This window comes from Nerophis lumbriciformis, linkage group LG28 (assembly GCF_033978685.3).
Source record: "Nerophis lumbriciformis linkage group LG28, RoL_Nlum_v2.1, whole genome shotgun sequence".
NCBI lineage: Eukaryota > Metazoa > Chordata > Actinopteri > Syngnathiformes > Syngnathidae > Nerophis > Nerophis lumbriciformis.
Window position 1 is genome coordinate 12,011,713 of NC_084575.2, and position 12,560 is coordinate 12,024,272.

General features: G+C 40.5%; 1 protein-coding gene across 1 annotated transcript in view; it reads left to right on the forward strand.

Annotated features, from left to right (window-relative positions):
- Nucleotides 1-965: 965 nt before the first annotated feature.
- The window catches only part of LOC133570858 (macrophage-stimulating protein receptor-like), a 45,725-nt gene continuing 34,130 nt past the window's right edge, over nt 966-12,560 (forward strand). Inside the window, exons 1-3 of the mRNA XM_061923612.1 lie at nt 966-1,023; nt 3,477-4,744; nt 12,336-12,506. Of these exons, the coding sequence (XP_061779596.1) occupies nt 3,557-4,744; nt 12,336-12,506 (1,359 nt within the window). The 5' untranslated portion in view covers nt 966-1,023; nt 3,477-3,556. The remainder of the gene's footprint in view (nt 1,024-3,476; nt 4,745-12,335; nt 12,507-12,560) is intronic.

A 12,560-nucleotide genomic window follows, 5' to 3' on the forward strand; every position in this document is an offset into this window, starting at 1 on the left:
ATTGATTTACTTGGACCCTGACTTAAACAAGTTGAAAAACTTATTCGTGTGTTACCATTTAGTGATCATTTGTACGGAATATGTACTGTACTGTGCAATCTACTAATAAAAGTTTCAATCAATCAAAACAATTTGCTGTTTTGCATATGAAACATATCAAATTGTGCTTTATTGCTCGATGGAAAATGGAGTATAATGTGTCAAAGTTGTCAATTATGAAAAACATTCACACCCTTTTGTCTGTTTATGGACTTTGGATCCATTGGTCGATGTTTAACTTTTTACATGACGTCATCATTGGGCCTCTTGTAAGATTACTGCGTATTAATACCAGGCATGCGGTATTACTACAGTATTACTTTATATTATACTGCACTACTGGACTATTTTATTGCTTGGTACAGACGTGAGCTGCGAAGGTCAAAGGAACATTCCTCTCATTCCAAGATGATCGTCTCTCATCTCTAAGAAATGCATTTCTGGCAGAACCTTTAAACGCAGAAAGAAAAGAGCAGCAATATAACAAAAAAAAAGATATTATTTTATGAGATATGTGTGCGTGTGTGTGTGTAGGGCGGGGGTAGAGGGGATATTATGGTGCAAAAACGAACGATGACAAGGAAATAATGAGGATGTCTGCTGGTCAGGTTGCGCAATTCTATCCTGACTTCCTTAGCGGGTGCGGCTGACTATATCATCATCAAAGAAGATCAGCAATACGTGTTTCCGGCTGACAACTTTCACATTAAGGCTCCTCTGCAGCCCTTCACGATATGGCCGTCTTTCAAATCACCAGCCACAATGTTATATACCTCAAAACTGTAGAACTAAAATTCAACTTTAACAAAGGAAAAATAAAAATGTTATATGCGTTTACGTTTTGATGTTCTCATGTGCTGTTATTTTGTAGCCCATACACCACACATCCGTTTGTTCTGTAAGTACTACAATGTACTTGACACGCTTGGAGTTTCGTGCTGAGAGTGAACTCTGAAGACTACAGACTGGAAGTTTTCCTGTCAGGTGAGCCGCCACTAAAATACTTTTTTTTAAAAAGCGCTTTTTAAACTTTCAAGAAGAAAATATGACGTCATGATGACTTCATGGTCAGTAGTAGTAATACAAGAGTGAGTCTCACTAGTACAATAATAATAATAATAATGATAATAATTCAATAGTTAATAAAACAGTTTGTTTCTACTTGAATTTTTACTGGAACAGTTTTAACATTACTTATGAATTTTGTACATTTTGTATTGTTTGTTTTTGCTTGTGATTTGAATGTTTTCTCTCGGCTGCATCGCATGTTCAAGCAAGTCTTGTCTTGCCCTTTTGCTCGCATTTTTTCAAAGCTAATTCACTACTGCGTGCAGTTTGTTTCACTTAATATTCAGTCCCCCCAGAATTACGCTGTCTTTTTTTTAATGATTGTTGCGGATTAAAATGCCTGAATTTGCAGCAGCTTTTTCAGAAAATTGCGGTAAAAGTTGCAATGTTTAGGCTTTTTTTCTCCAGTTACGTTGAATCAACTTGTGATTTGATGAATTTGTTATCAATATTCTAAGGGTTCCTTCTGACCTTAACCTTAAAAAGCACAAGATTTCAACACAAATTGGAAGTCAAGTACTTCTGTTTATGTTTAATTATGTTAAAGAATGTTTTACTCGTTTTATACCGCACAGACTCAAAAGTAGACACTAGATGGCAGTAAATGCACATACTCAGAGCTCATTGTCAAATTACTGTACATTTTCCATTAATTGTAACTAATAATAGCAATAATTAATTATAAACACAGAAAGAAATACTATTCAAGTTTTTCTTGTCTGCTTTGTTGTCCATAAGTTGCAAACATTCTCCGAAAAGTGTTTGTCCATCTTAAACATTTGTTTATGTTCCAACACATTTACACCCGCACATTAAAAGCATTTGTGAACTGTTGAGAGCAATCTATAGCACTCATTTTTGTTGGTAAATGAGAGACGGTGAGAGATTATAATCACACTTCAACATCTCTAACATGTAAATGCTGCCTCTGTGCTCGGTCAGCATTGCAAATTGAAATGTGTTCTTAATTGTCTTACCTGGATGAATAAATGTTAAATAAATAAATACATGAAAACTAAGTAGTAAATCTTCATGCACTACATTACCCAGAAGGCTTTGCGCTGTAGACAGGGTGTAGACCAGGGGCCGGTAACCCAAACCGTTGAAAGAGCCATATTAGGCCTAAAATACAAAAAACAAATCGCTCCTGAGTCGCAACAAATGAAAAGCCGCATATAAGTCTTATAATGAAGGCAACACATGACGTAAGTGTCTATATTAGCTATAGTAGCCTACTATCAAAATGACTATGTGTCGCAGGCTGACACATACTCAGCCTACCATAGTCACATAGTCTTTGTTGACAAAAATGTTGAAATGTAATATTTATTCTACACATTTTTACAACATTAGAAATCATTAGTAAATCGGAGGCTACTCAGAAGGTGAGATAACTCCTGGAAATTACTGGCTATTAATGGCCAAAGGTATAGATGAGTGTGTCCAAGTTAAAGGAAACGGCAGTCTGTCTTCTTTTAATAGATTTATTACAATCTTTGGCAAGCTAGGTAATGTTTGCTGTGGTCTGGAACAACATGGCACACAGACAACTATCTGAAATGCAGCCAATATTACATACAGATAATGTGTCATGAGACATGTACAACTAAATTGTATACAAAAAGGATAAAAGTAAAGGATATTAAATGAGCTCAAATATACCTACAAATGAGGCATAATGATGCAATATGTACATACAGATAGGCTAAATAGCGTGTTAGCATTGATTAGCTTGCAGTCATTCACTGACCAAATAGGCCTGATTAGCACTCCAACAAGTCAATAACATCAACAAAGTGCACTTTTGTGCATTCACGCACAGCATAAAACGTTTCGTGGACAAAATGAGACAAAGAAGGAGTAGAAGATTTTACATGTAAACAAAGTGTTGTGTCACAGTCTACACTATGGTGAGTTCAAGATGTTCACCAAATACTCTCATCAGTGAAGCATACATACAAACATATTAAACAGTGGGCTTTCGAACAGCTCAACACTAAAACAAAAACATAATTTTTCCTGAATCTTTTTCCATTTCTAATCCATTTTTAAACGCTAAAGAACCGCATGCCGTTGTTCCTGCTTAGTCTACACAAGAAAGTTTTGATTAGACAGTGGATGTGAGCGCTCAGTGACATATTCTATTGGGGCAAATGGGAGGGGGAGTTGCGGGTGTAGGACAAAGTAGCGAAGCCATGCATAATTCGTAAAAAATGGTTAAATTGGCGTTAATTGATCACAAATTCCTAAAGGGACTGTTTCTTACTGCAATAATAATACTCTCACAAAGGAGCTTTTTCTTGAGCTAGTAATGTTTACAGTGTCCAAGTGTTGTGCCTGTAAAAATGTCAACGTTTTCTTCCATGCAGACCATGTCCACAATGTTCTCCAAGTTGAAAGGAGGGCCTTTTCGGTAGCACGCCTCACCCTTCAGGATTGGACTGTTGAGATGCTGGTGTGGGTCACCTTGTTGACGCTATGCACCGGGGTACGAGCCAGCATCTCCTCGGGACAGTGTCCTCCGGATCCTCGCAGGCTGGTGGACTTCTCTGTAAAGTACTCGCTGCCCCGTTTCCAGACTGGAAGCGCTATACAGAACATCGCGGTCAACCCTGTGAAGCGGGAGGTGTATGTGGCCTCGCAGAACGTGGTGGAGGCGCTGGATGAGGAGTACAGCAAAATATGGGAGGTGAAAACAGGACCTGTTGGAAGTCCGGAGTGTAAAACGTGCAACCTGTGCAACATTGAAGTGGATCCCAGTGATCCGGTGGACACAGACAACGAGGTGCTGCTGTTGGACGTGGATCTGCACTTTCTGCCCTACTTATACGTTTGTGGCAGCACCCTTCATGGCATCTGCTTCTTCATTGATGTTGAGGCTTTGCCGCCCGAGCCTCGGTGTTTATACAAAGAAGACCAGAACTCTCCGTCCAACTGTCCCGACTGCCTGGCCAGTCCGCTGGGCACCAAGGTCACCATCGTGGTACAGGGGGCCACGTCGTACTTTTTTGTGGCCGCCTCCGTGAATGATAAAGTGGTCCAGAAGTTCCCGCGGAGGTCCGTGTCCGTGGTGAGGCCGCTCTCCACTGAAGACGGCTTCCAAATGGTGATGGAGGGTCTGACCGTGCTGCCCCAGCTGAGGGATTCGTACAAAATTGATTATATCTACAGCTTCTCCACTGAAGAGTTTGTCTACTTCCTGTCCCTCCAGAGGGAGAACCCCTCCAAAGTTGACTCGCCTTATCAGACCCGTCTCGGCAGGCTTCCCGTGGGGAGTCACGAGGTGTGGATGTACCGGGAGCTGGTCCTGGAGTGCAGGTACGATCCCAAGAGGCGGCGCCGAGAGGCTTACCGGGATATCGTGTACAACGGACTCATGGCTGCCCACTTCGGCCGCGCGGGGGAGGATCTGGCCAACGAGCTGCGGCTGGACGAGTCAGAGGACATCCTCTATGGCGTGTTTGCGCAGGTGAACGTGAAGGGGGAACCCCAGAAAAACTCTGCCCTGTGCGTCTTCCAACTGAGCGACGTCAACAAAAACATCGCCACAGGCGTGGAGGCCTGCTGCAGGTCCGGATCGGAACAGTTATCCAGAGGACTTTGTCACTTCCAGACGTGCGAGAACTGCCCGCATGAGGTAAGTCGATATCCGGTTCAAAGGTCAAAGCTTAGACAGGAAGTTGTCATGACTTGGTCCTGGGGTTTAGTGTTTCTCGAAGGCAACGGAAAGTTGGCTCGGGCGAGACGGGAATGTAGGTACATTTTTATTTAAACACTATAAATACAAAACAAAGAAGTAAACAAAAGGCGCGCACAATGGCGGAGAACACACTATGAAACCAAACACTTGCACAAAGGCAAAAACTATGAACAACAAAAAACACTAACTGTGGCAATAATAAACAAAACTTACTTGGCATGGACAAAAAGGAGCAGCGTGAACGATGGACATGAAAAAAGAGTCAGAAATGTGCAGAAGCATAAATGTGGAGATGTCACCAGAAAGACAAACTGAAAACACTGAACTGAAATACTACAGACATGATTAACGAAAACAGGTGCGTGACTCAAAACGTGAAACAGGTGCGTGACGTGACAGGTGAAAACTAATGGGTTGCTATGGTGATAAACATGAGTGCACAATGAGTCCAAACGTGGAACAGGTGAAACTAATGGGTAATCATGGAAACAAGACAAGGGAGTGAAAAGCCAGAAACTAAAGAGTCCAATAACTAAACAAAACATGACTAAGACAAAACATGATTACACAGACATGACAGAAGTCATCTCTTCAGTAGCCTGTATGATGCAGTGCACTAATAAACCACTGGTACTCCCAGCACAATAATAAACATATTGTTACATATTGTTATCTTGTACAGCAACACTACATTGTAACGCTGCGTGCATTCATGGAAATGAATAATATTTAGCAACACGATTAAAGGTGTGTGTGACAGACCAGTGCGTGGGAGGGGTGCATGAGTCATCAATGTTTGTTTTCTCTCTGCATGTTTACAGAAGACAGATACTGTACCTCCAGCGATGGGCATAAACAAGCTACATGTAGCTAAGCTACGTAGCTTAACTACATTTCCCAGTAGCTTGGCGGTAGCTGAGCTACAAACCCAGTTTCCATATGAGTTGGGAAATTGTGTTAGATGTAAATATAAACGGAATAAAATGATTCGCAAAGCCTTTTCAACCCATATTCAATTGAATGCACTACAAAGACAAGATATTTGATGTTCAAACTCATAAACTTTATTTTTTTTTTTTGCAAATAATAATTAACTAAGAATTTCATGGCTGCAACACGTGCCAAAGTAGTTGGGAAAGGGCATGTTCACCACTGTGTTACATGGCCTTTCCTTTTAACAACACTCAGTAAACGTTTGGGAACTGAAGAGACACATTTTTTAAGCTTCTCAGGTGGAATTCTTTCCCATTCTTGCTTTATGTACAGCTTAAGTTGTTCAACAGTCCGGTGGTCTCCGTTGTGGTATTTTAGGCTTCATAATGCGCCACACATTTTCAATGGGAGACAGGTCTGGACTACAGGCAGGCCAGTCTAGTACCCGCACTCTTTTACTATGAAGCCAAGTTGATGTAACACATGGCTTGGCATTGTCTTGCTGAAATAAGCAGGGGCGTCCATGGTAATGTTGCTTGGATGGCAACATATGTTGCTCCAAAACCTGTATGTACCTTTCAGCATTAATGGCGCCTTCACAGATGTGTAAATTACCCATGTCTTGGGCACTAATACACCCACATACCATCACAGATGCTGGCTTTTCAACTTTGCGCCTATAACAATCCAGATGGTTCTTTTCCTCTTTGGTCCGGAGGACACGACGTCCACAGTTTCCAAAAACAAATTTGAAATGTGGACTCGTCAGACCATAGAACACTTTTCCACTTTGCATCAGTCCATCTTAGACGAGCTCAGGCCCAACGAAACCGACGGCGTTTCTGGGTGTTGTTGATAAACTGTTTTCGCCTTGCATAGGAGAGTTTTAACTTTCACTTACAGATGTAGCGACCAACTGTAGTTACTGACAGTGGGTTTCTGAAGTGTTCTTGTTCCATGTGGTGATATCCTTTACACACTGATGTCGCTTGTTGATTCTCTGAACCCTTTGATGATATTACGGACCGTAGATGGTGAAATCCCTAAATTCCTTGCAATAGCTGGTTGAGAAAGGTTTTTCTTAAACTATTCAACAATTTGCTCAGGCATTTGTTGACAAAGTGGTGACCCTCGCCCCATCCTTGTTTGTGAACGACTGAGCATTTCATGGAATCTACTTTTATACCCAATCATGGCACCCACCTGTTCCCAATTTGCCTGTTCACCTGTGGGATGTTCCAAATAAGTGTTTGATGAGCATTCCTAAACTTTATCAGTATTTATTGCCACCTTTCCCAACTTCTTTGTCACGTGTTGCTGGCATCAATTTCTAAAGTTAATGATTATTTGCAAAAAAAAAATGTTTATCAGTTTGAACATCAAATAAGTTGTCTCTGTAGCATATTCAACTGAATTTGGGTTGAAAATGATTTGCAAATCATTGTATTCCGTTTATATTTACATCTAACACAATTTCCCAACTCATATGGAAACAGGGTTTGTATTTTTTTAAAGAGTAGCTTTTCCTGTAGCCTAGCTACTTTTACACCCATGTAGCTAGGTAGCTTACATTAAAGCTGCAAGCTACAAAGAGAGGAAATGGACTGCGAATACAAGCCAAAAAATATGGAGAAAATACAATGATCTGGATAAATCAGAACATCCATACATACTGAGAAAATCCATGATGATTGTTTGGTGTTCGTATGATGAGTCACAATTGGCTAAGGTTTGGGTGAAACATTACGGACTGACCAATCAGAGGCAAGATAAGGCGGGTCATAAAAACTGGTAAGCAAAATTATAACAGTCACACACTGATGTCACATGACGACGAGGGAGTCGGAGACAGAGGGACGTTTCAAGCTGAAGACCCCCCCAAAAAAATCATACTTGAAAACAGCAGAGGAATTCTCTCCCGCAGATTAGATTTTTCCTTTAGAAATGAAGATAACGTGCAGGAAACGCACAATAATGCGTGTCCTTGGCCATATTTAGACACATGTATGCGTTTAGAGAAAAACAATGCCCAAAACCTTAGTTTTTAGTTTTAATTTAACGAACTAAAAATAAAATAAATACATACAGTGGGATGCGGGGACCTCTAGAGGTGTCCCCAGCTTAATGACAGATAGCTAATAGTAATGGACCCTTATTGGGTCTATTTGTACACTCTCACTTACAATAACATTGATATTATACATGACCCATAGATAGAAACGCCGCTAAATGTAGCTTTGATGTAGCAGGCTACTTTTGCCATGTAGCTTGCTACTATTCTCCGGGGATAGCTTTCCCTGTTGCTTAGCTTTATTTAACCGGGAGTAACTTGTATCTTAGCTTACTACATTTTCCAAGTAGCATGCCCATCACTGTGTGTCGCACATAAAAGTCTACAGTATGTAAACACGATACGTCAGCATGCAGCTAATCTTCACTAGCATAGAAGCCCCTTTTTATCTAAAAGGTGTGGCGTGTGCTTTTTATGGTGTTCACGCTGCGTGCACATGGTCAGGAATGCCTGCCAACAAACGCGTTTTAAGTCCTTCTGATACAAAGGTGGAATTTCAAAGGGGGAGTGACTGTCTTTGAACAGGAAATTGCTAGGATAAGTGTCGCTGTGTTTAGTAGTGCACTCAGACTCTTTTACTTTATTCAGTCTAAAGAGTGACTAAGGCAGGGGTCGGCAACCCGCGGCTCTAGAGCCGCATGCGGCTCTTTAGCGCCGCCCTAGTGGCTCTCAGGAGCTTTTTCAAAAATGTATGAAAAATGGAAAAAGTTGAGGGGAAAAAAATATATTTTTTGTTTTAATATGGTTTCTGTAGGAGGACAAACATGACACAAACCTCCCTAATTGTTATAAAGCACACTGTTTATATTAAACATGCTTCACGGATTCGAGTATTTGGCGAGCGCCGTTTTGTCCTACTAATTTTGGCAGTCCTTGAACTCACCTTAGTTTGTTTACATGTATATCTTTCTGCGACTTTCTAGGACGTGTTTTATGCCACTTATTTTTCTGTCTCATGTTGTCCACCAAACTTTTAATGTTGTGCATCAATCCACAAAGGTGAGTTTTGTTGATGTTATTGACTTGTGTGGAGTGCTAATCAGACATATTTGGTCAGTGCATGACTGCGAGCTAATCGATGCTAACATGCTATTTAGGCTAGCTATATGTACATATTGCATAATTATGCCTCATTTGTAGCTATATTTGAGGTCATTTAGTTTCCTTTAAGTCCCCTTAATTCAATTTATATCTCATGACACACTATCTGTATGTAATATGGCTTTTAATTTTTTGCGGCTCCAGACAGATTTGTTTTTGTATTTTTGGTCCAATAAGGCTCTTTCAACATTTTGGGTTGCCGACCCCTGGACTAAGGGAATAAAATCTGTTTAGACAGATTGTTAGCTTCAATCCTTACACATAATATATCCTACACCACTTTACAGCCGCCATGTTTATTGCAGTGCATCTTCTCAAGGACCACAGAAAGAGTTGGATATGTTTGAAAGTAGTCAGTGTACAGCTAGTCTAGACATACAGATGTACTATCCATGTCTAAATGTCACAATTAAGTGATATTAAGCAAGGCAGGCAAGAAGGACAGAAGCAAGGAAGAAAGGAACCAAACAGGGAAGGAAGGAATCAAACATGGAAGGAAGGAAGCAAGGAAACAACTAAGCAAAGAAACAAGAAAGCAAAACAGAAGACAGGAGACTTGGAAGCAAGAAAACAGGGTAGGTAGGAAGGAAAGACGGAAGGAAGGAAGGAGGGATGGAAAGAAGGAAGGAAACAAGAAAGCAATTAAACAAGGAAAGAAAGAAAGAAAAACACTCAGCAAGGAAACAAGAAAGCAAAGAAGGAAAAAAGGAAGCAAGGTAACAGGGAAGGAAGGAAACAAGGAAGGAAGGAAGAAAGGAAGAATTGAACGAACGACTGAAGGAAACAAGAAAGCAAGGACACGGGGATGCAAAGAAGGAAGGCAGGGGAGGAAAGAAGCAAGAAAGGAAAAAAGGAATAAAGGAAAAAAGAAAGCAAGGAAACGAGGTACGATGTAAGGAAAACAAGGAAGAAAGGAAGGAAAAAGAAAGAAAGGAAACAGGGACACAAAGAAACGAGGTAGGTAGGTAGGTGGGTAGGAAGGAAGGAAGGAAGCAAGGTAGAAAACAACAAAGCAGGAAACAAGGGCACAAGGAAAATGAGAAGCAAGGAAGGAAAGAAGCAAGGAAACAAAAAAGCAAGGAAGGTAAAAGGGAAGAAATGAAATAAGACAGGAAGGAATGGAGGAAAGAAGGAAGGTCCAAGAATGAAAGAAGGAATAAATAAAGCTTTAGTAAGGAAAATAAGGAAAGAAGGAGGTAGGGAAACAAGGTGTAGGAAACAACTAAGCAAAGAAACAGGGAAGCAAGAATGAAAACGGAAAAAATGTAAACAGGGAAGCAAGGAAACAAGGTAGGTAGGAATGGAAGAATGAAATAAGGAACCAAACAATTAAGCGGGAAACAAGGAAGCCAGGAAGAAGGGAAGCAAGGAAACAAAAAAGCAAGGAAGGTAAAAGGAAAGAAAGGAAAAAAGATAAGAAGGAATGGAGAAAGGAAGGAAGGGATGAATAAAGCTTTAGTAAAGAAGACAAAGGAAAGAAGGAGGGTAGGGAAACAACTAAGTAAAGAAACAAGGAAGCAAGGATGAAAAAAGGAAAAAATTAAACAGGGAAGTAAATAAACAAGGTAGGTAGGAAGGGAATAATGAAATAAGGAAACAAACAATAAAGCAGGAAACAAGGAAGCCAGGAAGAAGGGAGGTGAAAAAGCGAAGCCAGGAAGGAACGAAACAAGGAAAGCAAGAAAGGAGAACAGGAAGAAAGGAAACAAGGTAGGAAGGAAGGAAACAACTAAGCAAGAAAACAAGGAAGAAAGGAAGGAAAAAACAAATCAAGAAAATAAGGAGTCAAAGAAGGAAGGAAGGTATAGGGGTCTTGCACAGGGTGCCATTGAAGCTAGTAGAAGTGCTGTGTTGACATACTGTACTTTAATGGCTCTTTTATGTGTGAAAACATGAGTCACCTAAAGTCAACATACTGTATGAAGGGGACTTTAATGAGCTGCTTGGTACTTTGAAGCGCAGGCAAGGAGGAGAACTTCCTCTTTAATGATAAACAAAATGTAAATATTTATGCTGACAGAGACAAACCTATACTGTATTTACTATAGGCTTGTGGTACCATCACTGTGTGTGAAGGATCAATCCGGGGAAGAACATAAAGGACAAACGCAAACAAAAAAAGAACATACAAGTGTGAACTTGTACTGACACTTCTGTAGATTGTATGGTACAACAAAACAACAACTGGATGCTCAGTTGCCCGAAATCTACAATTGTTGTTTTTACAGTGCATTACTGTAAATTGAAAACGGTACTATTGTTATTTTTGTCAGTGCCAGTTTTTTTTGTTTTGTTTTTTTACCGTAATTTTGATTGATTGATTGAGACTTTTATTAGTAGGTTGCACAGTGAAGTACATTTTCCGTACAATTGACCACTAAATGGTAACACCCGAATAAGTTTTTCAACTTGTTTAAGTCGGGGTCCACTTAAATTGATTCATGATACAGATATATACTATCATATATATATTACCATCATAATACAGTCATCACACAAGATAATCATCAGGGTATATACATTGAATTATTTACATTATTTACAATTCGGGGTGTGGAGGGGGTGGGGGGTATTAGGTTTGGTTGTTATCATCAGTCATCAACAATTGAGAACAGAGAAATGGATATTGAAACAGTGTAGGTCTGTCTTGGTAGGATATGTACAGCAAGTAGTGGACATAGAGAGAGAGAGAGAGAGAGAGAGAGAGAGAGAGAGAGATCAGAAGGCATAAGAAAAGTATCTACATTTGATTGTTTACATTTGATTATTAACAATCCGGGGAGGGTGTTAGTTTAGGGTTGAAGTTGCCTGGAGGTGTACTTTTATTGCGGTTTTGAAGGAGGATAGAGATGCCCTTTCTTTTATACCTGTTGGGAGCGCATTCCACATTGATTGGCATAGAAAGAGAATGAGTTAAGACCTTTGTTAGATCGGAATCTGGGTTTAACGTGGTTAGTGGAGCTCCCTCTGGTGTTGTGGGTATGGCGGTCATTTACGTTAAGGAAGTAGTTTGACATGTACTTCGGTATCAGGGAGGTGTAGCGGATTTTATAGACTAGGCTCAGTGCAAGTTGTTTTACTCTGTCCTCCACCATGAGCCAGCCCACTTTGGAGAAGTGGGTAGGAGTGAGGTGTGATCTGGGGTGGAGGTCTAGAAGTAATCTGACTAGCTTGTTCTGGGATATCTACCTATTTATTTTACAGTGTCCTTTTCTGGGTTCATATCTTGACTTAGTGTGTAGAAACTTGTGCTTAGTCTCTCAACAGTCCACAATATTTATGTTATGTTGTAAATCAGGCAAATGTCTCTCATCGTCTAATAAGTACTTGTGTAGACCCAAGTGTTTTAGGTCCATCCTCAATGGTCCTGCAAGGACAAAAATGGATGGGTGAGGTCAACACTTACTTTTGTGTTTGTCACAGTCCGGCAATGACACGTGCCCTGACAGACCCACACTGGTGTCAACGCCCTACTACAGACTGGACCGCTTCAACCGCCAGATGAGTGACGTCCTCCTTACGTCCATCCTGGTTACCATTAGTGGGAGTCAAACACTGGGCCACTTTGGGACCTCAGATGGAAGGATGTTACAGGTAATCCGCTTAACTTCGCTCTTTCTGTGTTTATAGCCTTGTGCTTTTTGTTGA